Here is a 27,822-nt window from a genome sequence, read left to right as displayed (position 1 = left end):
GGGAGGAAAGCAGGATGAGTGTATGGGGGGGGGGGATGCAGGATGAGTGTTTGGGGGGGATGCAGGACGAGGGGGGCTGGGGGGATGCAGGATGAGTGTTTGGGGGGGATGCAGGAGGAGGGGGGCTGGGGGGATGCAGGATGAGTGTTTGGGGGGGATGCAAGACGAGGGGTGCTGGGGGGATGCAGGACAAATGTATGAGGGGGGGGATGCAGGACGAGGGGGACTAAGGGGGTGCAGGATGAGGGGGGTCCCAGCCTGCAAGGACCCTGTCCCCATGTGCAAGGAAGTGTCCCCAGGTGCGAGGACAAGCCCCAAGGTGTGAGAGCATGGCTGTGGCAGGAGTGTCTGTGTGGGGAGAAGGCACTCGGAGAGACCAGCAATGGTCAGGTCGGGGGGGGTGGGGGTGGGGGGAGGGGACACTTGGGGCCGGTCCCCACGAGCGTGCAAGAGCCTGGAGGAGAGGGACAGCAGGGTGCAGAAGCCAGCGGCGGGAGGTGGGATGGGGCCGGGGGGCGGGGAGCAGCTTGTGCAAAGTCACAGAGGGGCCCTCGTGTTCCCCCTTGCAGGAGGGCTGGGGGAGGCTCCCCCGGGGGGGCAGGGGGAGGGGGGTGGTCAGTAGTACTTCTCCGGCTCCTGCCATCGGGTCACCCAGAGCTTCTTGCGCCGGCGGGGCAGGAGGCCACCGGGCTGGCAGCGCTGCTCCGGCCGGATCCTCACCGCGTGGTACTTGGGCATGATCCGGTAGTAACGGCTCCGCTGGAAGAAGTCACACTGCAGGGGGCAGAGAGGCACCGGGAGGGTCAGTGTGGGGCCAGAGGGGGTCAGTGTGGGGCTGGAGGAGGTCAGTGTAGAGCTGGAAGAGGTCAGTGCGGAGCTGGAGGAGGCCAATGTGAGGCTGGAGGAGGTCAAGTGTAGAGCTAGAGAGGGTCAGTGCAGACCTGGAAGAGGTCAGTGTGAGGCTGGAGGAGGTCAGAGTGGAGCTAGAGAGGGTCAGTGCAGACCTGGAGGAGGTCAGTGTGGAGCTAGAGAGGGTCAGTGCGGAGCCAGAAGAGGTCAGTGCAGACCTGGAGGAGGTCAGTGTGGAGCTAGAGAAGGTCAGTGCAGACCTGGAGGAGGTCAGTGTGGAGCTAGAGAGGGTCAGTGCAGACCTGGAAGAGGTCAATGTGAGGCTGGAGGAGGTCAGTGTAGAGCCAGAAGAGGTCAGTGCAGACCTGGAGGAGGTCAGTGCGGAGCTAGGGAAGGTCAGTGCAGACCTGGAGGAGGTCAGTGTAGAGCCAGAAGAGGTCAGTGAGGGGCTGGGGGCAGTCAGTGCAGGGCTGGGGGAGGTCAGTGCGGAGGTGAAGAAGACCCCAGAGACAAACACAGAGCAGAGGCAAGGGCAGCAGCAACCCTGCAGCACCTTGCAGAGACCCCCCCCTCCAAGCCCCCCTGTGCCCTGTCGAGACCCTACAGAAGCCGGCAGGAGAGCCGAGGCAGCGAGGAAGAGGAGAAGAGGCTGCAGAGGAGGAGGAGGATGCCCCTGGCATTACCAAGCGGGGGGTGCGGGCACCCCGGGGGGGGGGCAGCAGCGCTGCGTGTGACCCCCCCCCCCCGGTCAGTAGTCGTCCGTCAGCCGCTTGGTTTCCGAGGGCTGGATCCTCATCTCCGCCTTCTGCCCCTTGGCCTCGTACATGGCCCTGGTGTTGGCTCTCCGGAAGAAGCCACACTGCGGGGAGGAGGTGACAGGGTCGGGGGCGGGGCACGGCAGAGGGGCTGCCCGGGGGGGGCTTCTGGTCACTGAGCTGCTCCATTGCACCTCCGGCCCTGGGGATGCTGTGGGGTGGGTGGTTCTGCGGACCCAGCAGGACCCACGGGAGCCAGCAGGACTCATATGGGAGCCACCGGGTGCCAGCAGGACCCACGGCACCTGCCAGGAGCCAGCAGGACCCACGGCACCTGCCAGGAGCCAGCAGGACCCACGGCACCTGCCAGGAGCCAGCAGGACTCATATGGGAGCCACTGGGCGCCAGCAGGACCCACGGAACCTGCCAGGAGCCACGGGAGCCAGCAGGACTCATATGGGAGCCAGCAGGACCCACGGAACCTGCCAGGACCTATGGGAGCCAGCAGGAGCCAACAGGACCCACGGAACCTGCCAGGACCTACGGGAGCCAGCAGGAGCCAGCAGGACCCACGGAACCTGCCAGGACCTACGGGAGCCAGCAGGAGCCAACAGGACCCACGGAACCTGCCAGGACCTACGGGAGCCAGCAGGAGCCAGCAGGACCCACGGAACCTGCCAGGACCTATGGGAGCCAGCAGGAGCCAGCAGGAGCCAGCGAACCTGCCAGGACCTACAGGAGCCAGCAGGAGCCAGCAGGACCCACGGAACCTGCCAGGACCCACGGGAGCCAGCAGGAGCCAGCAGGAGCCACAGAACCTGCCAGGACCTATGGGAGCCAGCAGGAGCCAGCAGGAGCCACAGAACCTGCCAGGACCCACGGGAGCCAGCAGGAGCCAGCAGGACCCAGGGGAGCCATCACGGGCAGGGAGTTTGGCTCCCTGGGGGAGCGCAGCGTGGGGGGGGTCCTCAGGGCACCAAAGATCCTCCCCCCAGCCCCTGACGCGTAGGCGTGGAGGCCATGGGGTGAGGAGGTGCCAGCATCCAGCCCTGCTCTGGCTGCACCAGGGCACAAGTTGGGGTTGCCTCTGTGCCTCTTCCTCATTGCTCTGCTGCTGGCTGGGCACCTTCCTGGGGAGGTATCTGCCGCCTGGGGGGGCACCTCCCACCCCCGGGGGATGGGGGCACCTCCCACCCCCGGGGGATGGGGGCACCTCCCACCTCGGGGATGGATATCTTCCACCCCGGGGGATGGGGGCACCTCCCACCCCCGGGGGATGGGGGCACCTCCCACCCCCGGGGGATGGGGGCACCTCCCACCCCCGGGGGATGGGGGCACCTCCCACCCCAGGATGGACACCTTCCACCCCGGGGATGGAGGCACCTCCCACCCCCTGCTCCATGCCTCCCTTCCTCCGGGCGAGGAGCCCACGGCAGCCAGCGGTGCCAGGAGCCCGGCAGGTCTCAGCACAGCTCCTGCAGCCCCTCCTGGTGGGGGTGCAGGTCTAGGCTCCCCTCACCTTCCAGAGCAGGAGGATGATCAGCCCCAGCAGCAGCAGCCCGGCCACCACCGCCACCAGCACCAACCAGAGCGCGATCTCCGCCGGCTGCTCCTCCGTCAGCTCCGAGTCCACGTCCACCGAGAACTGCAGGGGCCCAGGAGAGCCTGGTCAGGGGCACAGCTTCCTCCCTGCAGCCCCAGGTCCGCCCCAGCCCGGCCCAGGGGAGGGCTCACCCTCACGGTGTGGTTCCTCATGTTGATGGTGGGGACGTGGCTGCGGAGGAAGAGGGTGGCCGTGCCCCACACCTTCACCCGGTCGAAGTCGTGGTACTCCTGGGGGGTGCACGGGGGGGACAGGGGTGACAGAAGGTGGGGACACCGTGGGGGTGGGATGAGCGAGGGGAGGGACACAGGTGAGGGAAGTGGGGAGGGTATGGATGGTGGAAGTGGAGGACGGAGAGGGCAGAAGGGGGAGAGGGGAGGGGAGGCACAGAGGGGTGTGAGGGGGGAATGTGGGTGGTGGAAGAGAGGGGACAGGGGTGAAGGGTCGGGGGGGGTAGGTGACAGAAGGGGGGGACACGGATGATGGAAGTGGGGACAGAAGCCAGGGAACAATGAGGGCAGAAGAGGGGACACACACACGACAGAAGTAGGGACACAGAGATGACAGAAGGGGGGGGACAAGGATGATGGACAGGTGGGACACAGATGTTGGGGGGGAATATAAATGACAGAAGGAGGGGGACACAGATGATGAGTGGGGGGACAGGACAGAAGTGGGGGGGACAGATGACAAGTGAGGGTGGGGGACGGAAGACAGAAGGGGGGGGACACAGAGGATGGGACACACCATACAGTTGACAGAAGGAGGGGGACACAGATGATAAGTGGGGGGGGGACACGGAGGGTAGGACACACCACACAGATGACAGAAGGAGGGGGACACAGATGATAAGTGTGTGGGGGGGACACGGAGGGTAGGACACACCACACAGATGACAGAAGGAGGGGGACACAGATGATAAGTGGGGGGGGGACACAGAGGGTGGGACACACCACACAGATGACAGAAGGAGGGGGACACAGATGATAAGTGTGTGTGGGGGGACACAGAGGATGGGACACACCACACAGTTGACAGAAGGAGGGGGACACAGATGATAAGTGGTGGGGGGGGGGACACAGAGGATGGGACACACCACACAGTTGACAGAAGGAGGGGGACACAGATGATAAGTGGGGGGGGGGGACACAGAGGATGGGACACACCACACAGTTGACAGAAGGAGGGGGACACAGATGATAAGTGGGGGGGGGGGGGGGACACAGAGGATGGGACACACCACACAGATGACAGAAGGAGGGGGACACAGATGATAAGTGGGGGGGGGGGGGACACAGAGGGTGGGACACACCACACAGTTGACAGAAGGAGGGGGACACAGATGATAAGTGGGGGGGGTGACACGGAGGGTGGGACACACCACACAGATGACAGGAGGCGTGAGGGCAGGCTGTTAGCTCCTGAGCTGAGACCTGGCAGTCTCAGTGCCCTGCTTCAGCCCCCTGCCCACCCCCAGAGGCCCCCCCCCAGCCCCACCTCGATGAAGGTGCTGTTCCAGACACGGGCACGGAGGCTGAAGCTGGTGGGGTGCTGGGTGTGCAGCAGGGGGCACTCGAACCAGATGCAGCGAGCGGTGCCCTCGGAGCAGCTCTGGCACACAACGGGGGGTGGGGGTCAGGGCAGCCCCGCAGCGGTGCCAAGCGGCAGCCTGAGTGGTGGTCCTGCCTCCCCCCGCCCCACCCCCAGCACCCACTCACCAGCACCACCTCTGACTTGGCTTTCTTGGCAGTGGCCAGGGTGAGGGGAGGCTCTCCTGCCTCGGGGGGCTCCAGCTCCCGTCTCTGCCGGGAGGGTTCCTGCTCCTCCAGCAGCTGGGGGGGAGGGGGGGGAAGGGAATGAGCCCCAGCAGAGCCTGGGCTGAGGGACCCCCACCCAGGCATGGGAGGCAGGTCCCTGGGGAGCAGCAGGGCCAGGGGCACTCACGGTGAGGTTGAGAGGGTTGATGACCCCCCCGGGGGGCTGGCAGCTCTCGTTGCCATTGACCAGGATCTGGGTGGGGTACAGCAGCCACTTGCCATTGGGGATCTCATAAGGCCACTCAAAGCCCAGCAGGATGGTGCCCAGGTTGCCCAGTGACTCGCCCTTGGTGGTCACCTGCCAGGCAGAGTGGGAGGTAAGAGACCAGAACTCCAGACCCCCTCCACCCCACCCTGGGCTCCAGCCCACAACCCCTCTCCCCCACCCAGCTCACCTGGAAGTCGAAGGTGAGAGGGCTGCCCACATCCTGCTCCTTCCTCATGGCTGACTCGCCCACCACTGCCCCACTGAAGTGTGACTGGGTGTGGGAGGAGGCTCTGGGCACAGGCAAGGGAGAATAGAGCAGAATAAACCAGGTTGGAAGAGACCTCAGAGAGCATCAAGTCCAACCTAGCACCCAGCACCATCTGATCAACTCAACCATGGCACCAAGGGCCTCATCCAGGCTCTGCCTAAACACCTCCAGGGATGGGGACTCCACCACCTCCCTGGGCAGCACATTCCCATGGCCAAACTCTCTTGCTGGGAAGAACTTCTTCCTAACATCCAGCCTAAACCTCCCTTGGCACAGCTTGAGTCTGTGTCCTCTTGTTCTGGTGCTGCTTTCCTGGCAGAAGAGACCAACCCCCACCTGGCTCCAACCTCCCTGCAGGCAGTTGCAGAGAGCAAGAAGGTCTCCCCTGAGCCTCCTCTTCTGCAGGCTAAGCAACCCCAGCTCCCTCAGCCTCTCCTCCCAGGGCTGTGCCCCAGACCCCTCCCCAGCTTTGTTGCCCTTCTCTGGACACCTTCCAGCATCTCAACCTCTTTCCTGAACTGAGGAGCCCAGAGCTGGACACAGGACTCAAGGTGCTGAGCACAGGGGCAGGAAGCATCTCTGGGGCATCCCTTGGCCTCCTTCCTGGGACACAGGGAGCTGTGCCCACTCCCCACAGAGCCAGCTTTGGGTTGGGGGGACACACAGAGGGCTGGGGGGGCACTCACATGGTCAGTGAGGACTGAATGCTGTAGTCCACCAGCAGCTTGACCAGCACAGGCTGTAGGTCCTCCTGGGTGCTTTGCCTGCCAGAGTACCAGGATCAAGCATCTCCCACCACCCAACAGCCCCCAGACAACACAGGGCAGCCCCCACCCCCCGCTAGCCACAGCCATGGGGTCTCCCCCATCCTGCCAGCTTCCCAGTCCTTACTGGACCAGGAACAGCACTGGATCTGATCCCAAGCCACCACCACGTTCCCAGCCAGGGGAAGAGGGACCAACCTCCCTGCAGGCAGCCTCTCCCCAGCCCCTCTGCCCCCCAGGCAGGGGCACTCACGTGGACAGCTCCAGCCACACGGCGAGCTCCCGAGTGTCCAGCATGATCCCGATGGCCTCGAAGGTGATGATCAGCTCTGCCTGCAGCACACAGCAGCCATGGAGCCCCCAGCCTCCCTGCCAGCCCCCCCAGGGAAGGCTGAGGGGAGGCTGAGGGGAGCACTCACCCTCTGGTTCCTCTTGAAAGGGTTGCCCAGCTCGCACAGCACTGTCTCTGCGAAGGTACAGGCTCCACTCTGGGGGAGGGAGGAGAAGGGGGTGAGGAACATCTCACCCAGACCACAGAAGGGATCTGGAGGGGCTGGGAGGTGTCCAGAGCAGGGCCAGGAGAATGAGCAGAGGGCTGGAGCTGCTCTGCTATGAGCACAGACTGAGGGAGTTGGGGTTGTGCAGGCTGGAGAGGAGAAGGCTCCCAGGAGACCTCATTGTGGCCTTCCAGGATCTGCAGGGGGCTGCAAGAAAGCTGGGGAGGGACTTTTGAGGGGGTCAGGGAGTGATAGGAGTGGGGGGGATGGAGCAGAACTAGAAGTGGGGAGATTCAGACTGGATGTGAGCAAGAAGTTCTTCCCAGCAAGAGAGATTGGCCACTGGGATGTGCTGCCCAGCGGGGTGGTGGAGTCCCCATCCCTGGAGGTGTTTAGGAAGAGCCTGGATGAGGCCCTTGGTGCCATGGTTTAGTTGATTGGATGGTGTTGGGTGAGAGGTTGGACTGGATGATCTCAAAGGTCTTTTCCAACCTGGTTAATTCCATTCCATTCCATTCTACTCTATCCTACCCTACCCTACCCTATTCTTATCGCATCCCTATCCTACCCTACCCTTATCCTCTCTCTATCCCTATTCCATCCTTATCCTCTCCCTATCCCCTCCCTCTCCTATTCCTCTCCCCTCCCTCTCCCATCCTTATCCTCTCCCTCTCCCATCCTTATCCTCTCCCTCTCCCATCCTTATCCTCTCCCTCTCCCATCCTTATCCTCTCCCTCTCCCATCCTTCTGCCCTCCCTCTCCCTCTCCTCTCCCTATCCCAATCCCATCCTTATCCTCTCCCCTCCCTATCCTCTCCCTCTCCTCTCCCTCTCCCTATCCCAATCCCATCCTTATCCTCTCCTCTCCCTCTCCCGTCTTGGCCGGGGCCGGGGCGGCGGTGCCGTACCGGGCGCACGGAGGAGGGCAGGAGGCTGGCTGGCACGGTGACGTTGAGCAGAGCCTCGTGGGCATCCTCCCCGTTGGCAGGGCTGCTAGGGACGTTGGTGATGTTGATGCTGAGGAAGAGCTTCCTGGTGTCCCGGCTGTACTGCAGCACCTGGCTCCCGTTCACCCTGCAGGGGGCCGGCACCGGCCCTGCTCAGCACGGGGCTGCGGCCCCGAGCCCCGAGGCCTCCCCCTGGGGCACAGCCCGGGAGGGGCTGAGGGGTGAGCAGGGAAGGAGGGGAGAAGAGGGGGAGGGGAGAAGAGGGGGAGGGGAGAAGAGGGGGAGGGGAGAAGAGGGGGAGGGGAGAATAGGGGGAGGGGAGAAGAGGGGGAGGGGAGAAGAGGGGGAGGGGAGAAGAGGGGGAGGGGAGAAGAGGGGGAGGGGAGAAGAGGGGATAGGGAGATGGGGGAGAAGGGAGATGGGGGAGAAGGGAGATGGGGGAGAAGGGAGATGGGGGAGAAGGGAGATGGGGGAGAAGGGAGATGGGGGAGAAGGGAGATGGGGGAGAAGGGAGATGGGGGAGAAGGGAGATGGGGGAGAAGGGAGATGGGGGAGAAGGGAGATGGGGGAGAAGGGAGATGGGGGAGAAGGGAGATGGGGGAGAAGGGAGATGGGGGAGAAGGGAGATGGGGGAGAAGGGAGATGGGGGAGAAGGGAGATGGGGGAGAAGGGAGATGGGGGAGAAGGGAGATGGGGAGAAGGGAGATGGGGGAGAAGGGAGATGGGGGAGAAGGGAGATGGGGGAGAAGGGAGATGGGGGAGAAGGGAGATGGGGGAGAAGGGAGATGGGGGAGAAGGGAGATGGGGGAGAAGGGAGATGGGGGAGAAGGGTGGATGGGGAGGGGGAGAGGGGTGGGAGGGGATGGGGAGAGGTAGGAGGGGCCGGGGCGGGCCCCGCTGTCACCTGGGCAGGGGCTGGTTCTGGTCGGTGACGAAGCCGCTCTGCAGCTGCAGGTTGCTGTAGCATTTGTTGTCGGAGCCACACTCCTTCTGGAACTCGATCTGGAGGCACAGGGACGTCCCCATGAGCCTCCTCCCACGCCCCCGGGCCGGGCTCACACCCCCCCAGCCCTCCCCCAGCCCCCCCCCCAGCACCTTGGTCTCGTTCTCGTGGGCCTGGTCCTGGTTGAGGACGGGGAAGGAGTCGAGGGAGTGGGGCCCGAGCTGGAAGGTCCTGGGCTTCTCCAGCAGGGAGTAGTTCATGGAGAGCACAATGGGATGCAGCTTGTCCCGGATGTTGTCCTGGGGGGCACAGCGGCGTTGGCACCGCGATGGCACAGCTCCCTGCCTGGCCCTGCCTCCAGCGCCGGCCCCTGGGCGGCCAGCTCCTGCCCCTCACACCCAGCAAACCTCACAGGAGGGAGGGAGGGAGGGAAGGGAGAGAGGGAGGGAGGGAGGGAAGGGAGAGAGGGAGGGAAGGGAAGGGAGGGAGGGAGGGAAGGGAAGGGAGAGAGGGAGGGAAGGGAGAGAGGGAGGGAAGGGAGAGAGGGAGGGAAGGGAGAGAGGGAGGGAAGGGAGAGAGGGAGGGAAGGGAGAGAGGGAGGGAAGGGAGAGAGGGAGGGAAGGGAGAGAGGGAGGGAAGGGAGAGAGGGAGGGAAGGGAGAGAGGGAGGGAAGGGAGAGAGGGAAGGATGGATGCACTGATGGATTTCCACCTCATTTCCTGGCCCTGCTGTTCCCCAGAGCCTCCACCCAACCCTCTCCCTCCACATCTCCCAGCTCCAGGGCAGGCAGTGGAGCATCCTGCAGCACCCCCACCCCGTGCCCGCCCCCTGCCCCTGTGCCCTCACACTCACCAGCAGCAGCAGCTCCTTGGCCTGGCAGCGGGTGCCAGGCATGGTGAGGGTGCCACGGAAGGTGGCTGAGTGTGTGCCCAGGAACCTGACCCTGGGGGGGTGCCTGTCCCTGTCGGCCTCCAGGATGTACTCCAGGGCTGGGGGGAGAGCAAGGGGGGCACAGATGTCAGCCTCCAACACAGCCCTCTGTGCCCATCCCCATGAGTGCCCACCCCTCCTGTGCCCCTCCCCACGTGTGCCCACACCCCGTGTGCCCCTCCCCACGTGTGCCCACCCCCCTGTGCCCCTCCCCACGTGTGCCCACCCCCCCTGTGCCCCTCCCCCCGTGAGCCCAGCCCACCCCTGCGCACCCAGAGGTGCCCCCAGGGCTGGCCCCTGTGCAGAAGCGCTGGTGCCCACCCGCAGCCCCCCGAGGGGCACTCACTGATCTGCTCCTGGTACTTGGGGTCCGCGGCGCTCTGCTCGTAGGAGAAGCAGAAGGTCACCGTGACGCTGGGGGGGGGGGGGCACAGAGAGCGGCCGTGAGCGGAGCAGTGCCCGGCAGTGCCCAGCAGGGGGGGCACAGGCTGCCCGGGCACAGGGCTGGGGGCTCACCAGGAGTCCGGAGTGCAGCGGGCAGGGTCCACCTTGCTGGGGGTCACTGTGAAGGTCTTGTCCAGGATGTTGATCACAGGACGAGCCCTGGGGGCACGGCGGGGGGAGGGCTGAGTGCCAGCAGCGGTGGCTCCTTGCCCGTCCCCACGTGTGCCCACCCCCCCGTGTGCCCACCCCCGTGCCCCTCCTCACGTGTGCCCACCCCCCCAGGCCCGTTCCCATGAGTGCCCACTCCTCCTGTGCCCATCCCCACGTGTGCCTATGCCCCCCGTGCCCCTCCCCACCCTGTGCCCACCCCCCCCGGGCCCATCCCCATGAGTGCCCATCCCCCGTGCCCATCCCCACCCTGTACCCATCCCCACGTGTGCCCATCCCCCCGTACACCTCCCCACGTGTGCCCACCCTTCCTGTGCCCGTCCTCACTTGTGCCTACCCCTCCTGTGCCCATCCCCCCTGTACACCTCCCCACGTGTGCCCACCCCCCTGTGCCCATCCCCCCTGTACACCTCCCCACATGTGCCCACGCCCCCTGTGACCGTCCCCACGTGTGCCCACCCCTCCTGTGCCCATCCCCACGTGTGCCCACCCCCCCGTGCCCGTCCCCACGCGTGCCCACGGGGGGGCACTGGCGCCGGGCACACCTCTCTGCGCCCAGCTCCGCGCGCCCCTGGGGCGCTGGCAGGGGCAGGAGCGGTGCCTAGGAGGTGGCCAAGAGGGCAGGGGGCTGCAGGGTGCCCAGCAGTGCCAGGAGCTTTACCTGAGCAGGACAACCCTCTCGGCCAAGCTGCCCACCAGCAGGTCAGGGTAGGAGTTGCCGTCCAGGTCCAGCCCCCCGCTCAGCGAGTAGCCAAAGGTCCTCATGCTGGCAGGGCCCAGCTCTGCCCCACTGATCACCTGGGGGGTGGCAGGAGATGGAAGCTCGCTGAGCACCCCCCCCCCCCCACCATGGGCCTGGACCTGCTGCAGCCCACCCTGGAGCGTGCAAGCAGCACCAGAACAAGAGGACACAGTCTCAAGCTGTGCCAGGGCAGGTTTGGGCTGGAGGGGAGGAAGAAATTCTCCCCAGCAAGAGAGCTTGGCCCTGGGAATGTGCTGCCCAGGGAGGTGGTGGAGTCCCCAGCCCTGGAGGAGGAGGAGGAGACTGGCTGAGGCCCTTGGTGCCATGGTTGAGTTGCTCAGATGGTGCTGGGTGAGAGGTTGGACTGGATGATCTCTGAGGTCTTTTCCAACCTGGTTAATTCTGTTCTCTTCCTATTCTATTTCTACTCCTATTCCTATTCTATTCTCTTCTCTGCCCCAATTCTGGATGCTCAATCTCCTCCTGACCTAAACCTTCTGGGCAACTCTTCTCCAGGTGGAAAGCCTCCACCAACCTGTGGAAAGCCAACAGGATTCAACCAACTCCAGGCCTTGTCTCTGCTGCAAGTGGGGGGGAAAAACCCTGGTTAATTCTGTTCTATTTCTATTCTATTCCTATCCCATCCCATCCCATCCTTCTCCTATTCCTTTCCTATCCCTTCCCTCCCCTCTCCTATTCCTATTCTATCCCTCCCCTATCCTATCCCATCCCTATCTTATCTTATCCTAGCCCTATTCTAGCCCTATCTTATCCTATCCTAGCCCTATTCTATCTCTATCCTATCTATCCCTATCCCATCCCTATATCCCTATCCTACCCCTATCCCTATCCTATCCTATCCCATCCCAATCCTATCTTATCCTATCCTATTCTATCCCTATCTTACCTTATCCTATCCTATCCCTATCTTATCCTATCCTATCCCTATCTATCCCTATCCCATCCCAATCCTATCTTATCCTATCATATTCTATCCCTATCTTACCTTATCCTATCCTATCCCTATCTTATCCTATCCCATCCCTATCTATCCCTATCCCATCCCTATATCCCTATCCTACCCCTATCCCTATCCTATCCTATCCCATCCCAATCCTATCTTATCCTATCCTATTCTATCCCTATCTTACCTTATCCTATCCTATCCCTATCTTATCCTATCCTATCCCTATCTATCCCTATCCCATCCCAATCCTATCTTATCCTATCATATTCTATCCCTATCTTACCTTATCCTATCCTATCCCTATCTTATCCTATCCCATCCCTATCTATCCCTATCCCACCCCTATCTCTATCCTATCCCATCCCAATCCTATCTTATCCTATCCTATCCCATCCCTATCTTACCTTATCCTATCCTATCCCTATCCTATCCCATCCCTATCCTATCCTATCCCATCCCATCTCTATCCTATCCTTATCCCTATCCCATCCCTATCCTATCTTATCCTATCCTATGCCATCCCATCCCTATCCTATCCTATCCCTATCCCATCCCTATCCCAGCCCATCCCTATCCTATTGGAGGGTGCAGGGTTTCTGTGGGGCTCTCTGGGGTGCAGGGAGGGGGTTTGCAGCCCCAGGGTCCCCGTTACCTGCCGGGGTTTCTCCTGCAGCCCTTCAGCGCTGCTGTGGTAGATGTAGACCTTGCCAGGGCCCTCAAAAGGAGCCCCCACGGCGATGTCTGTGGGGGGGAGAGGAGGATCAGCCCTGTGGGGATGGGTTTGGGGCTGTCCCACGGCACCTCCCCTCCTCCTCAGCCTCTCTGCCCTCCCCCCCTCACGCTCGGCTCTCCCCCAGCTCCTCCCCTCCCTGACCACACTCCCCCCCAGCAAGATGCCTCCCACCTCCCTCTGGCAAGGAGGAGCTGCAGAGCTGGGTGGAGGGAAGCTCATGAAGCTCAAGCAGGGCAAGGGCAGGGTCCTGCCCCTGGGGAGGGACAACCTCCTGCAGCAGGGCAGCTGAGAGGGGACCTGCTGGGGCCCAAGGAGAAGGAGCTGGGAGTGCTGGGGGGCAACAACTTCACCACGAGGCAGCACTGTGTCCTCATGGCCAAGAAGGCAAATGGTCTCCTGGGGGGGCATTCAGAAGAGTGTGGCCAGCAGGCCAAGGAGGTTGTCCTCCCCCTCTACTCTGCCCTAATGAGGCCACATCTGGAGCCCTGGGTCCAGTTCTGGGCTCCCCAGTTCAAGAGGCACAGGGAACTGCTGGAGAGAGACCAGAGGAGGCTACAGAGATGCTGAGGGGCCTGGAGCAGCTCTGTGAGGAGCAAAGGCTGAGAGCCCCTGGGGCTGGGAGCCTGGAGAACAGACCCAGAGGGGAGCTGAGCAATGCTCAGCAAGAGCTAAAGGCTGGGGGGCAAGAGGCTGGGGCCAGACTCTGCTCAGTGGTGCCCAGGGACAGGACCAGGGGCACAAACTGGCACCCAGGAGATTCCAACTGACCAGGAGGAGAAACTTCTTTGGTGTGAGGGTGCTGAGCCCTGGAGCAGGCTGCCCAGAGAGGTTGTGGAGTCTCCTGGTGTGGAGAGCTTCCAACCCCCCCCTGGGCACTGTGCTGCTGGGCAAGCTGCTGTGGGAGCCCTGCTGGGGCAGGGGGCTTGGACTGGCTGAGCTCCAGGGCCCCCTTCCCACCTTCACCACGCTGGCAGTCTGGGATTCTTTTAATCCTAGGCTTCTCCAGAGACCCACCACACCTCCTCTTACCTGAGCACACCCCCTACCCACAGGCAGTCCCCTGCTGTACCCCACCTACGACTCCCCCCACCCCCAGGGCCCCCAGCTGCTCACCCTGGAAGCCATCCTGGTTGATGTCCCCGATGCTGGCCACGGCAAAGCCGAAGGCAGAGTAGCTGGGGCCGGTGAGGACCAGGCTGGGCTCCAGCTGGAAGCCCCCCACCTCGTTCATGTAGACATAGACTGCACCCCCAACCTCCTGCTTCCGCTGGAAGTAGTAGGGGGCCCCCACCACCAGGTCCTGCCACCTGCAGGGCCAAGGGACAGGTTGGGGCTGGGGGTTGCCACCCCCCCCACGCCCCCTGGAGCAGTGAGGACCCCTCCAGATGACTCTAGCACTGTGTGTGTCCCCCCCAAGCTGTGACCCACAAACCCCCCCTCCAGCTGTGGGGCCAACCATGTGGAGAGCTGAAGGGGGCTACAGGGAAGCTGGGGAGGGACAAAGGCTTGGAGGGACAGGCTGAGGGGGGGGTGGCTTTAAGATGGATTTAGACTGGAGATTAGGAACAAATTCTTGCCAGGGAGGGTGGAGAGACCCTGGAACAGGTTGCCCAGGGGAGGCTGTGGCTGCCCCCTCCCTGGAGGTGTTGAAGGCCAGGCTGGATGAGGCTTTGAGCAACCTGGGCTGGGGGGAGGTGTCCCTGCCCACGGCAGGGGGGGTTGGAACTGGATGACCTTTAAGCTCCCTTCCAACCCAAAGCATTCCCTGATCTATGATCACTCCCCACACCCCTCAGATCTGGCAGGGGGGGGTCCCCACCAAGCCTCTTGCCCTCACCCGTCGTTGTTGAGGTCTGCCAGGGCCACGGCGCTGCCGAAGTAGGACCCAACTTGGTGGCCGGGGAGGAGGAGGCTCCTCTGCAGGGTCTGCTCGGGGCTGCGGCTCAGCAGGTAGACGGCGCCCGTGTGGTTGTAGCGAGGAGCGCCGCTCACCATCGTCACCGTGTCCCGCTGCAGCACGGCGCTGCCCACCTCCGCCGTGTACCCTGCCCCAAGCCCCCGCGGGGAGATGGGCACCAGCGCAGGACCCCCCCCTCCAGCATCCCCCCCACCCCGCGGGGAGATGGGCACCAGCGCAGGGCCCCCCTCCAGCATCCCCCACCCCGCGGGGAGATGGGCACCAGCGCAGGACCCCCCTCTTCAGCATCCCCCACCCCGCGGGGAGATGGGCACCAGCGCAGGACCCCCCTCTCCAGCATCCCCCACCCCGTGGGGAGATGGGCACCAGCGCAGGACCCCCCCCCTCCAGCATCCCCCCCACCCCCCGGGGAGATGGGCACCAGCGCAGGACCCCCCTCCAGCATCCCCCCCACCCCCGCGGGGAGATGGGCACCAGCGCAGGACCCCCCTCCAGCATCCCCCCCACCCCCGCGGGGAGATGGGCACCAGCGCAGGACCCCCTCCAGCATCCCCCCCACCCCGCGGGGAGATGGGCACCAGCGCAGGACCCCCCTCTCCAGCATCCCCCCCACCCCGCGGGGAGATGGGCACCAGCGCAGGACCCCCTCCAGCATCCCCCCCCCCCCCCCCCGGGGAGATGGGCACCAGCGCAGGACCCCCCTCCAGCATCCCCCACCCCCATGGTGAGATGGGCACCAGCCTAGGAAACCCCCAACAGCCCCCATTCACTCCCACCACGGTGAGCTGGGCAGGACCCCCCCCAACATCCACCTCCCCTCCCCCATGGTGAGCTGGGCACAACGGCAGGACCCCCCCCAACATCCACCTCCCCTCCCCCATGGTGAGATGGGCACCAGGGCAGGACCCCCCCCAACATCCACCTCCCCTCCCCTGCAGTGAGATGGGCACCAGGGCAGCCCCCCCCCCCCCCCTTGCTGGCTCTGACAGGGAGGGGGGGTGCTGGCACAGCTGGCAGTGTGACATCTGGAGCTCAGAGGTGCATGGTGCTGGTTGGGTAGTGCCCAGGGCTAGCAGGCACCTGGCAGCATCACCCTGCTTGCATGGAGCAAGCAGAGGGACAGTCCCCATCCTGGTGCCCCCCTCACAGGAGCTGAGCCCTCCTCATCCAGCCAGGGGAGGCACATCCATGGAAGGGGTTGCCCAGGGAGGCTGTGGATGTGCCCTCCCTGGAGGTGCTCAGGGCCAGGCTGGATGAGGCCTTGAGCAACCTGGGCTGGGGGGGAGGTGTCCCTGCCCATGGCAGGGGGTTGGCACTGGCTGAGCTTCGAGCTCCCTTCCAACCCAACCCATTGTGTGAAGCCTGGGAGCTCTCCAAACCTCTCCAGCACCTACCCTGAAGGGTCCCTCAGAAATCCACAGACCCCAAACCCTCTCCTCACCCCCACACCCCCCCTGCCACTCCCCCCTTACCTATGTAGGTGTTGCCACTCTTGGTCTTGGGGTAGGAGAAGTCGTGCAGGTCCCACATCTCCCTCTGCAGCATGTAGGCAGTGCCTGCAGTGGAGGGGAGGGGGGAGGTTAAACCCACGGTGAGGAGCAGCCCCAAGCCCCCCCAGAGCTCAGCACCCACCCCCCTTGCACACAGCTGTGGCCATGGTCACCCAGGTGCTGAGGAGCTCCGTGGGTGGGGACGAGGACACGGGGCGGGGGGGGACACCTGGGGGGCACCTGTGTGTGCTCCAGCAGCTGGTGGAGGCCACACCTGGAAGCCTGGGGACACTTTTGGGGGGCCCTCAGCCCAAGAAGGTCATTGAGGGTGGCATGGGGGACATTTTGGGGTGCTTAAGGGTGGCATGGAGAGGTTTGGCCTTGGCACAGAGGCTTCTGGAGACATTTGGGGGCGGCTAAGGGATGCTCTGGGATGCCTGGGGGTGGCATGGAGACATTCTGGGGTCGTTTGGGGGTGGCATGGAGAGGTTTGGTCTTGGCACAGAGGCTTTTGGGGTGGCTTAGGGACCTTTGGGGAGTGCCTGGGGGTGGCATGGGGACGTTTTGGGGTGGCATGACGTGGCCTTGGCAAATGAGAGGAGCGCAGACGTGCAGCCAGGGGCACCTGGATGCCTTCCTGTGCCACCTGTGCTGCATTCTGTGGTCCTGCTCTGGCAGGGCAGGCTGGCAAGCACCCTGACCTCACCCTGGGCAGCAGTTAGGGTGGCTCTGACAGGGAGGGAGGGTGCTGGCACAGCTGGCAGTGTGACAGTTGGAGGTCAGAGGTGCATGGTGCTGGTTGGGTAGTGCCCAGGGCTAGCAGGCACCTGGCAGCATCACCCTGCTTGCATGGAGCAAGCAGAGGGACAGTCCCCATCCTGGTGCCCTCCTCACAGGAGCTGAGCCCTCCTCATCCAGCCAGGGGAGGCACATCCATGACCTGCCTGGCACAGGTTGCCCAGGGGAGGCTGTGGATGTGCCCTCCCTGGAGGTGCTCCGGGCCAGGCCGGATGAGGCCTTGAGCAGGGCTGGGGGGGAGGTGTCCCTGCCCGTGGCAGGGGAGGTTGGCACTGGCTGAGCCTTCCAACCCAACCCATTCTGTGACCTATGCTCAGTCCCCTCTGCAAAGGAGGGGTTGGGCTGTGCCAGGTGGTGCCAGCAGCAGGGTGCCAGGGCAGGCTGGGCAGCTCTGGCACCATCCTGACCTCACCCTGGGCAGCAGTTAGGGTGGCTCTGACAGGGCTGCCAGGAGGAGGGGCGGGCGCCCACCTTGCCAGTTGTAAGCGCCGGGGGCGCCGAAGTAGATGATGTTGGGGGTGAAGCCGGCGCTGGTGCCCATCTGGCACATGCCGGTGTCGTCGTTGTCGGTGTTGGAGTTGCACATCTCGTTGTGGTAGGTCTGCCACTCGTCGCTGAGGTTGAGCCGCAGGTCGTTGCCCCGCACGTAGCACCTGCCCACCATGCGCCGCTGGTCCTCGCTGCCCGACCACAGCACCCTGGTGTAGCGGTGAGCGCAGGCCTGCCGCGGCCACGGCGCCCGTCAGCCAACCACCACCCGAGCGCCCCAACCAACCAAGTCACACCAACCAACCCCCACCACCCAACCGCCACAACCAACTAATCAACCAACCACCACCACAACCAACAACCAACCCAAACAACCAACCCCAACCACCCAACCAACCCCCACCACCCAACCGCCACAACCAACTAATCAACCAACCACCACCACCACAACCAACAACCAACCCAAACAACCAACAACCAACCCCCACCACCCAACCGCCACAACCAACTAATCAACCAACCACCAACAACAACAACCAACCCCAACAACCAACCCCCACCACCCAACCCCCACAACCAACTAATCAACCAACCACCACCACAACCAACCCCAACAACCAACCCCAACCACCCAACCAACCCCCACCACCCAACCGCCACAACCAACTAATCAACCAACCACCCCCACCAACAACCCCAACCACCAGCCCCAACCACACCAACCAACCAAATAACAACCAGCCACCACCACCTAACCCCCACAACCAACCCCAACCACAACAACCAACCAACCACTACCAAACAACCAACCAAATAACAACCAACCACCGCCACCCAACCCCAACCACCAACCACAACAACCACCAACCAACCACCACCACCAACCAACCCACCCCCACCAAACCAAACCCAAATCCAGCTCAAACCAAAACCAACTCAACCCCAAGCCAACCCAACCCCAAACCAAACCCCAAATCCAATGCCAAACCAAACCCAACCCAAATCCAACCCCAGCCCTGCCCCAAACCAAACCCCAACCCCAAACCCAACCTCCAAACCAAATCCAACCCAACCCCAAACCAAAATCAACCCCAAACCCCCAAACTAAAACCCAGCCCCAAACCAGAACCCAAGCCAAAACCAACCCTAACCCCAACCCAACCCCAACCCAAATCCAACCCAACCCCAACCTCAACCCAAAACCAACCCCAACCCAACCCCAAACCAAACCCATCCCAACCCCAACCCTCTCACCCCACATCTCCCTGCCCCAGAGCAGGGAGCCCCCACAGCACAGAGCTGAACTACCAAGGGGGGAGGTCACTCACCAGGACCCTGCCAGCCGGCTGCCTCTGGCTGGCCACCGTCACCCCCAGCCACATGTCATCGATGATGGCCTTGTCCGGCTCACCTGGGGGGAGGAAGGGACAATGTGAGGCTGGGGAACCCCCCCCCCCACGAGCAGGGGGATGTTTTGGGGGGGGGTCACTCACTCTTCAGCTCGATGTCCAGGCGCTGGCAGTCGCTGGTGGAGGGGCTGAGGGGGCAGGCGTAGACCGCGCCCGGCCGGGTGCTGCTCAGCGGCTCCACGTCTCGGGGGGCCCCCACCAGCAGCCTGGGGGGGCAGAGATGAGGGTGAGGGGGGAGAGAGAAGGGGCAGAGGGAAGAAATGGGACCACCCACCCCAATGTCCTCTACTTCATTTTGGGGGTGTCCCAGGGAAGGGCTGAGGGGGTGATGGTAACAAGGAAGGGCTTCCCTGGAGCATGCCACAGCTTGGCACCCCCAAATAATGAGTGGGGGGTGGTGGTCCCAAGCACCCCAATGCCTTCTACCTCATTTTGGGGGTGTCCCAGGGAAAGGGTGAGGGGGTGATGATAACCAGGAGGTGCTGGGAGAGGATGAGTGTCAGTATCAGGACCCCACCAATACTGGATCCCCACCACCACTATTGGACCCTAACAGCAGCACCAGGGCTCCCCAGCAGCCCTGCAGCCCCCACACCAGCACCAGGGACCCCCAGCAGTCTTGGAGCCCCCCACCAGGACCAGGGCTCCCCAGCAGTCCTGGGACCCCCACCAGTTCTGGAGCCCCCACAGCAGCACCAGGGCTCCCCAGCAGTCCTGGGGCCCCCACTAGTCCTGGAGCCCCCACAGCAGCACCAGGGCTCCCCAGCAGTCCTGGGGCCCCCACTAGTCCTGGAGCCCCCACAGCAGCACCAGGGCCCCCCACAGCAGCACTCCCCAGCAGTCCTGGAGCCCCCACAGCAGCACCAGGGCCCCCCAGCAGTGTAAACAGCCCAAGGCAGGGCAGCACAGCTGCAGCATGTCCGGCAGACAGGCTCAGCCTGCCAGGGAATGCAGGAGAAACGGGGGTCCCAGCAAAGGGGGGAAAACCCCCCCAGGACTGGGGAGGGTGAGGTGGGACCACCTCTGGGTGCATCCCTCATGCCAGGAGGAGTCTGGGCTTGTCTGCCCCCCTCCCCCACCTCCTCCTGGAGGTCCCAGGAGAGGCTGCACCCATCCAGGGGATGACTCCAGGGGGTCCCAGGGGAGGCTGCACCCATCCAGGGGATGACTTCTGGGGGTCCCAGGGGAGGTTGCACCCATCCAGGGGATGACTCCTGGGGGTCTCAGGAGAGGCTGCACCCATCCAGGGCTTGACTCCAGGAGGGTCCCAGTAGGAGGCTGCACCCATCCAGGGGTGACTCCTGGGGGTCTCAGGGGGAGGCTGCACCCATCCAGGGGATGACTCCAGGGGGTCCCAGGGGAGGTTGCACCCATCCGGGGGGGTGACTCAGGCCCTTTTTCGGGGGGGGGGTGGGGGGTTAGGAAGGGGCAGAGACATCCTGGCTGAGTCATGGCAGTGCCATGCAGAGGCAGGACATTGGCATCCCTGGAGGGGTGCCCAGGCTGGCACCCACAGCCCAGCTCCAGGTTCTCATCATCGGGGTGGGGGTGGGGACTTCGTGGTGGGACTCCAGCACCCACGGGAAGAGGCTGGGAAGGGGTCCCCAGGTAGCAGCAGAGGGCAGAGGCTGCCCAGCGCTGCGGTGCGGCCGGGCCCCGGCAGGGGGACGTGAGGGACTCCGGAAAGGCCAAAGCCTTCCGCGGGGAAGTCCCTCGGGACGGCAGGGACAATGGCACCGAGCGGGCACGGCCCCAGCCTGCCAGGGCAGGAAGCGCAGCACCACCCCCACCCCCCCCGCAGGCTGGGCACAGAGCACCCAGACAGCTGCGGCAGCCCCCAGACCTCATCACAGGGCACCGCGGTGAGGAGCTGCCCAGGTCCCAGCACCAGTGTGAGGAGCTGGCCAGGTCTCAGCACCAGTGTGAGGAGCTGCCCGGGTCCCAGCACCAGTGTGAGGAGTTGGCCAGGTCCCAGCACCAGTGTGAGGAGCTGCCCGGCTCCCAGCACCAGTGTGAGGAGCTGCCCAGGTCTCAGCACCAGTGTGAGGAGCTGGCCAGGTCCCAGCACCAGTGTGAGGAGCTGCCCAGGTCTCAAGCACCGCTCTGAGGAGTGGCCCATGTAGCAGCACCAGTGTGAGGAGCTGCCCAGGTCTCAGCACCAGTGTGAGGAGCTGCCCAGGTCTCAGCACCAGTGTGAGGAGCTGCCCAGGTCTCAAGCACCAGTGTGAGGAGCTGTTTGGGTCTCAGCACCACTGTGAGGAGCTGCCCAGGTCTCAAGCACCGCTCTGAGGAGTGGCCCATGTAGCAGCACCAGTGTGAGGAGCTGCCCAGGTCTCAGCACAGACACTTCAACACTGTTATGAGGAGCAGCCCAGGTCTCAGCACCGGTGTGAGGAGTTGGCCAGTTCCCAGCACCACTGTGAGGGGCTGCTCAGGTCTCAGCACAGACACTTCAGGACCACTGTGAGGAGTTGGCCAGGTCTCAATACCAATGGAAGGAGCTGGCCAGGTCTCTGCACCGGTGAGGGGCTGCCCAGGTCCCGGCACAGACACTTTAGGATCGGTGTGAGGAGCTGGCCGGGTCTCGGCACTGCCACTTCGGCACCGCCGTGAGGAGCTGGCCGGGTCCCGGCACACGCAGCTGGTCCCCCGGTGAGGACGGAGCCCACCCTGGCCGTCCCCATCGCAGCACACGGGGGAGGGAGCGGCGGGGAAGGGGCTGGGGAAGGCGAGGCCGGGAAGCCAGGCGCGTCCGGGCAGAGCCGGGCGGCTGACTCAAAGCCCAGGCACAGGAGGAATGTGGGGCCCCAGGCAGCCCCCGCCTCGGCACGCCGGGCTCCCCCCCCACCCCCTCCCACCCGGTGATGGGCACTGCCAGAGGCATCGCTCAGGCTGAGTCAGCCCCATGCTGCAGGTTTGGGATGGGAGAGGGGGGTACACACGCGTCGGTGTTGCTCAGGCACAGAAGAGACCTCCCCCCCCCAAAAAAAAAGAGGGGCAAGGGTAGAGGGGGCTGCTCCCCCTGGGAATGCTGGGCTGGGAAAAGGGGACTCCCTGGGTGAGATGAGGTCAGGTCCTTCCTGACTTTTCCCAGCCTGGCACAAAGGAATCTGTGCCCCCAAAAATCCCTGCCCCCCACCCTGCCCCTTACAGCTGAGGGACAAGGGGGGGGGGGGGGGGGGGGGAATAGGGACACCATTGTCCCCAGTTACCTAGGGGGGAGGTGACTCAGTGCAGCCACGCTGTGAGTCAGGGCTGGAGAGCAAAGCCACGGAGTGGGGGGGAGGGGGGGGGTCCTGCCCCACCAGCAGCACCCACAGCCCTCAGCAGCTGCCCCCCAGCAGTGGTGGCTCCTGGGGACAGGAACCCATCTCGGGCTCCTCGCTGGGGGGGTGGCTGTCCCCGGCCTCCCCGGGTGGTCCTGGCTCAGTCAAGCCCCCAGCTCCAAACAGAGCTCTTCCCAACTACCATCATCCTCATGTCTGTGCCCCCACAAGTCCCGGGGGGGGAGGGGGTGGTGGGAGCCAGCCCAAGCCAAGCAGCTCTGGCGTCTTGCTGCCTCCAGCCAAGACTTCCCAGCACAGCAGCCCACCCGCAGGCTCTGCTCCTGGGAATGGGGGGAAGGGGATGCTGGGGGCTTCCAAATCCCACTGAAGCAGGCAGGAGGGGGGGGGGGGGGGACGGGGACATGAACAGGCGAGCCCCCGGGTGCCCTACAGGGAAAAGCAGGAGCTGGGATCCTGAGGCTCCCACCTCGGGGAGCCAGGACCGGTTTGTGGCACTGGTCCCACCGGGGCAGGAGGGGCAAAGGAGATGCAGCTCAGCGCTGGCCTGGTGCTGGGAGAGCAGAACAGGGGCAGGAGATGGTCAAACAGCAGCGGGAAGGGGGAGGCTGGGAAGGGAGGGAAGCAGGAATGCGAGAGGCCGTGGCCCGTCCTAATCCGCCCTGCTAAGCTGGAATGGGGGGGACACGGCAGTGGGGGGGGCTCCCAGCCAGCACTGGTTGAACTGGGAGAGGCAGCTGTGGGATGGGCTCAGCACCCAGACACCGAGCAGCTCCAACATGTGGCTGTCCCTAGGGTAAGAGAGGTCTGATGAGGACGGCAAAGGGGGGACCCGACCCCCAAGAGCTGTGCCACAGAGCACACCCCCCAGCCCCAACCCCCCTCCCTGGGGTGTGCAGCAGGCAGGGAGCAGCTGGGCAGTGAGAGCAACACCTCAAAGAGGCAGGAGGGGAAGAGTGGGTGGGAGGTTTGGGGGGGCTGGCACCCCCATTGTGCTCCATTCCCCCCACCCCCGCTCCATTCCAGCCCTGTCTTGCCTCATTGCAGCCCCATCCCGCCCCATCCCTGCCCCACCCCTGCCTACCCACCCTTGATGACAGGCAGTGGGGCACAAGGACCACCCCCACCTCCCAAAGCTCCCCACCCCAAACCTCACCCCAAGACACTGCAGGTTCCAGAGCTCCCCAAAATGAGCTTCAGGATCTCAGACAACAGCCCCCTGCCCCCCCCGGGGAAAACCAAGGGATGTCCCCCCCCAGCCCAAGACTCTGGGGCCAGCTCCACACCACTCCAACTCCCCAGGGGCACCGGGGGCAGGGGGGGCCCTGCAATGATCAATCCTCCCCCTCAGGGAGCCCTGAGCAGCCAAATCTGCTGATGCCCGCGGGAAGGAGCTGGCTCCTGGAAGCAGTGAAGGATGGACAGACAGAGGGCTGGCTGGACAGACGGATGGATGAACCCCCCCCCGCATCCGCTCCCCCCCTTCGCCTGCCAAGGAACAGCAGCCCCGCAGGACCCCGGCCCCTGGCCAAGGCGGGAGGGGGTGGGGGGGAAGCAGAGCCAGGCCAGCCCCAGCCATCGGCACAGAACCAGGCGAGGGGGAGGGAAGCTGGGAAGGCAGCCGCTGGCCACGCTCTCCTCCTCTCCACCGGCAAGCCAGGACCAAGGAGACCCCTACAACAGCAAGAAACACCCCACCCCCACCCCTGCACCCCCCCCCACTCTACTCCCTCAGGCACACAGGGGGGAAACTGAGGCACCCAGAAGGCGACAGACGTGGGGGCTGCACATCAACGGCCCCCAGCCTCCCTGCCATGGATGCTCTGCGCCTCAGCTCCCCCTCAGGTCACTCAGAGATGATTCCCCCCCCCCCAAAATAAGGCACATTGGGGTCATCTGACACTGCCAGGTCCTGCCAGCGTGGCCACAGGTCACACCACGTCCCCTGCCTGAGCCCGTGGGAGTGGCTGCTGGCCCAAGGAGTTTCCTAATCTCCGGAAGGCTGATAAGGCTTCCACCTCTCCTTCACCTGGCACGGGGAGGAGAGGGCAAACAAACCTTTGCATGGGCACAGCTCCAGCCCATGCAGAGCCAAAAACCAGCGTGGGGGTGGAGGCAGCAGAGGAGAGGGGACACACACACTCCGGTGTCACACCGGCTGAGCGCTGCCAGCCTGGCCCCTTGCCACTGCCCAGCTGGGAAGTGGCTCTCCCCCAGCCCTGCCGGGAACGCCAGCGGCGCTCCAGAGCATCCCTCTGGTCACAGCAGCATCGCCACACCTCCAGCAGCCACACGGCAGCGAGGTCAGGCAAGGAGGGTTCCCCATCCCCCCCCCCCCCAAAAACAACCCACCCATGAGACACCTCCCCGTGGTGTCCGGGGAGGATGGCAGCAGGAAGTGGCCCTTTCCTGTCCCCACCCTAGCAGGGCTGCACCTGCGAGGACCTGCCCAGAGAGCAAAGGGCAGGGAAGCCTCCATCCAGCGCTGGGGATGAAGGAGGGAAGCAGGTCCACGCCGTGGGGGCTGCAGCCCAGCCCAGGACTCCCCTGGTCGGCCAGGGATGAGGGGAGCCGAGGGGCACACCTGCCCTGGTGCCACCTCACCCCAACCATCTGGGATGGCTCTGACACCTCAGGGACAGAGCTCACGCTGTGGCTCAGCCCCCTCCTGCCTGCACTGTGTGCCCCCCCCCCCCCCCCCCCCGCCCAGGGCAGGAGCCAGTGGGGCAGGCAGCTCCCCCAGCTCCTGGAAGAGTGTCAGGATGTTGACACCAATTGTCACCTCGGAGCCACTATCACGACAAGCAGCTCCCCGCCCCCCCCCCCCGCTCCCATACCCACGGCAAGCAAGCCAGGCCCTGGTCAGGCAGGAGCTGCCTGCACCCCTTCCAGCCCCCTCCTGCCTGCACGGCTTGGACAGGTCCTGCACGGCCTGGCCCAGTCTGCTGTCACAAGGGTCCCCTGGCCCTGCCGCCCTGGGGACAGGCAGCAAAGGGCTCCCAGGGGACAGGGGCTGCAGATCCCTTGGGGTTTCAAGTTCCAAAGCTTTTCCCCCCACGGAGCCCCTGCCGGCATCACGCTCAGACACGCAAGGGCCACGTGGCCCACGTCGGGGGGGGATCACGAGCTGCTGGCGGCACCACAGCCCCCCAACACCCCCCCCCCCAAGACAAAGTGATGACCCCTGCCAGCATCTCCACAAGATGGATCATCAGCTCTGCTGCCAGCCAGGACCCTGACCTCGATGTCCCCCCAGCAGCTGCTCCAATGTCACCAAAGCCAGGGCAACTCAGCCATGGATGGATGGGAGCCAGCGTGTTCCCCACGAGGAGAGGGGAAGTGTATGTGGGGGGGGGTCCCCAGGCTGCTGGCTCAGCTCCTGCACACCCCCACATCCCCCCCCCCCCTCCAGCTGCTCCGCAGGGAACAGCTTCACTCCCTCCTGGACGGGAGCAACAACAGACATCCCACGGCGGGGTGAGCGGCCCGAATGCATCTCTGGAATGCGGAGCAGCAGATGCCTCTCTCTGCTCAGCAGCTGCCACCAGTTCCTCCACCGTGGGCATGAGGGTGGGGGGGGAGGGCGGAAAAACCCCCGCAGGAACACTCCAGGTTTCCCAAAGGCTTCCCCCCATCCCCCCCCCCCCCCCCAGCTGGGAGTTCCACGGGAAGGTGAGCCAGCAAAAAACCTGTGCCCTAGGGCAAGAGGAACCCAACCCAAGCCCGGCGCCTTCTCCCCCAGCACGCACAGGCAGCTCACACCTCCGGCCAGGAGGGTCGGGAACGGGGGATGCTCCCCACTGGGGGGTGGGGTGGGGGGTGGATTCTGGTTAAGCTGAGGGACAGCGGGGGACACGGTGGGATCGCACGGGGAATGCTCCGGTTGAAAAGGGTTTTTGTTGGGGCTTTGCCCAGCAGCAGGAATTACAGTTCAACAGGTTCCCCAGGGCCCACCCCCGGTCCCCCCCCCCCCCCCCGGCTGCTGGAGGGGGACAGAGTTGAAGGGGGGACACGAGGGGCTTCGTAACCACTCCAAGGAGGAGCGCAGCGGCCGGGGCCCCGCGGGTGAGGGTAGCCCCAAACTCCCGAGGGGGGCTACCAGGCTCCGTGCCCACCTTTGCAGCCACTGCGTGTGCCAGACCCACCCTGTGTCACTGGGGTCCCGCGTGGGAGACCCCACAAGAGGAACAAGGGCTGGAGGAGGGGGGGGAAACCCCCAGGGTCAGGATGGGACCCGCCTCCAGTAAGGGGTGCAGAGCAAAGCCGCGATCGGGAGATAAACCCCTCCGGGAGCTACTTCAGAGCACCGAACCCTCTTAAGCTGACCTCGGGGGCCACCGCCTTCAACGAAAGGCCCCCCCTGAGCCCACCCTCCAGCACTCCGACCACCGGTCCCCACCCAAAGCTCCTCCTCCGAGCCCACCCCTACCCCAGGGACCCCCCACCGCCGCCGGTAGCCTCTCACCGGGAAACCCTCCCCCGCCCTCCACCCAGGAACCAGGCCCCCACCCCGCTCCAAAGCGGCACTCACAGGCTCCGCTCCCTCCGCTCCGTTTGCCGGTGCAACGCTACCGAGAAGCCGAAGAAGCCTCCGGGGGTCGCGCCCTCCTTGAGCACCGGGAAGGTTCGGTCCAGGTTGAAAGCGGCGGCGGCCCCCAGCAGCACGGCCAGCAAGCCCGGTAACACGCCCGGTAAGCGGTGCCCCGCCATGTCCCGCACCGGTTCCACAGTTTTCCCACCCCCCCCCCTCCCGCCCCCAACCCCACCTTAGGGCCGCAGCCACCGAACCGCGCCCCGACCGGGGCCGGTGCGCTGCGGGGCGGGGCCCTTCCGGGCACTCCCCTTAAAGGGGCCGCGCACCCCCCCCACCCCGGGCTCCCACCGGGCACCTGCGGGGAGGGGCGGGGGGGCGACACCACGCCCCCCCGGTGAAGGCCGCGCCCCAGGGTCGTGAGGCCACGCCCACCCTCTTGCGCCTGCGCACCGCGGTGGAGGGGGGGGGGAAGGAAGAGGTGGTGCCCTACCTGCGCGTGCATGGCGGGAGCGCGCGCGCGCGGACACGTGGCCACGCCCACTCCCTGCTGGCACCGCCCCCTGACACACCGGCCACGCCCCCTGCGATGGGCTGTTGGGGGGAGCACCGCCCCCGGGGGTATCGTTGCCTGTCCCGGGATGTCCACACCTGGGGTCCTCCGGATGGAGACTTTGGGACGGGAACCCCCCCAGGATGGGACCCCCTGGGGTATGAACCCACCATGGGAAGGGATCCCCACCAAGATGCGACTTCATCCCCCCAGGACAGGACGAACCCCATGGGAAGGGACCCCCCCCAGAATGGGACGCTCCCCCGGGGCGGGACTTTCCCAAGGATGGGACCCCCCCCGGGGCAGCACCCCCACCATGGGAGGGGATCCCCCAAGATAGGATCTTCCTCCTGGATGGGACCCCAGGATGGGTCGTCCCCCACCATGGGAAGTGAATGCTCCCAGGATGGGACACCCCCTCCCAGCATGGGGCCAGCCGGGATAGAAACCCCCAAGATGGGACCAGGATGGACCCCCCTAGGCTAGGAGCCCTGCCGCGGGTGTGTGCTCGGAGCTGCGACACCGGTGGGTGGCACCTGGAGGGTCCCCAAGGGCTGGGTACAAGGGGAGGCTGGAGGGGCAGACCCCCACCCTGAGCGGGGTCAGCGGAGATCGAGGCTGGACCCCAAGAGTGGGGCCAGGGCCAGGAGGCAGGGTGGGTAACGCGGGGCCACCGCATTGTCCCCGCGGGACGCCGCAGCATCACCGCTTCCTT

The 27,822-nt window shown here is 64.9% G+C and overlaps 1 protein-coding gene across 1 annotated transcript; it reads right to left on the bottom strand.

Annotated features, from left to right (window-relative positions):
- Window positions 1–657: 657 nt before the first annotated feature.
- ITGA3 (integrin subunit alpha 3) lies at window positions 658–26,753 on the bottom strand. Its single transcript, XM_054176676.1, has 26 exons — window positions 26,555–26,753; window positions 18,824–18,945; window positions 18,659–18,741; window positions 17,313–17,562; window positions 16,026–16,109; window positions 14,473–14,680; window positions 13,749–13,942; window positions 12,555–12,643; window positions 10,855–10,991; window positions 10,098–10,184; window positions 9,928–9,995; window positions 9,504–9,640; window positions 8,804–8,950; window positions 8,613–8,710; window positions 7,670–7,835; window positions 6,684–6,752; window positions 6,518–6,597; window positions 6,187–6,264; window positions 5,420–5,522; window positions 5,152–5,322; window positions 4,926–5,039; window positions 4,705–4,818; window positions 3,339–3,437; window positions 3,124–3,249; window positions 1,533–1,708; window positions 658–774 (listed from the first exon to the last, which is right to left on the bottom strand). The coding sequence occupies exons 1-25, from the start codon at window positions 26,731–26,733 to the stop codon at window positions 1,598–1,600; spliced, it is 3,114 nt and encodes a 1,037-aa protein (XP_054032651.1). The 5' UTR covers window positions 26,734–26,753; the 3' UTR covers window positions 658–774; window positions 1,533–1,597.
- Window positions 26,754–27,822: the final 1,069 nt, after the last annotated feature.

The sequence above is a fragment of the Dryobates pubescens genome, chromosome 36, assembly GCF_014839835.1.
Source record: "Dryobates pubescens isolate bDryPub1 chromosome 36, bDryPub1.pri, whole genome shotgun sequence".
NCBI lineage: Eukaryota > Metazoa > Chordata > Aves > Piciformes > Picidae > Dryobates > Dryobates pubescens.
This window is presented reverse-complemented; position numbering and strand designations above follow the sequence as displayed.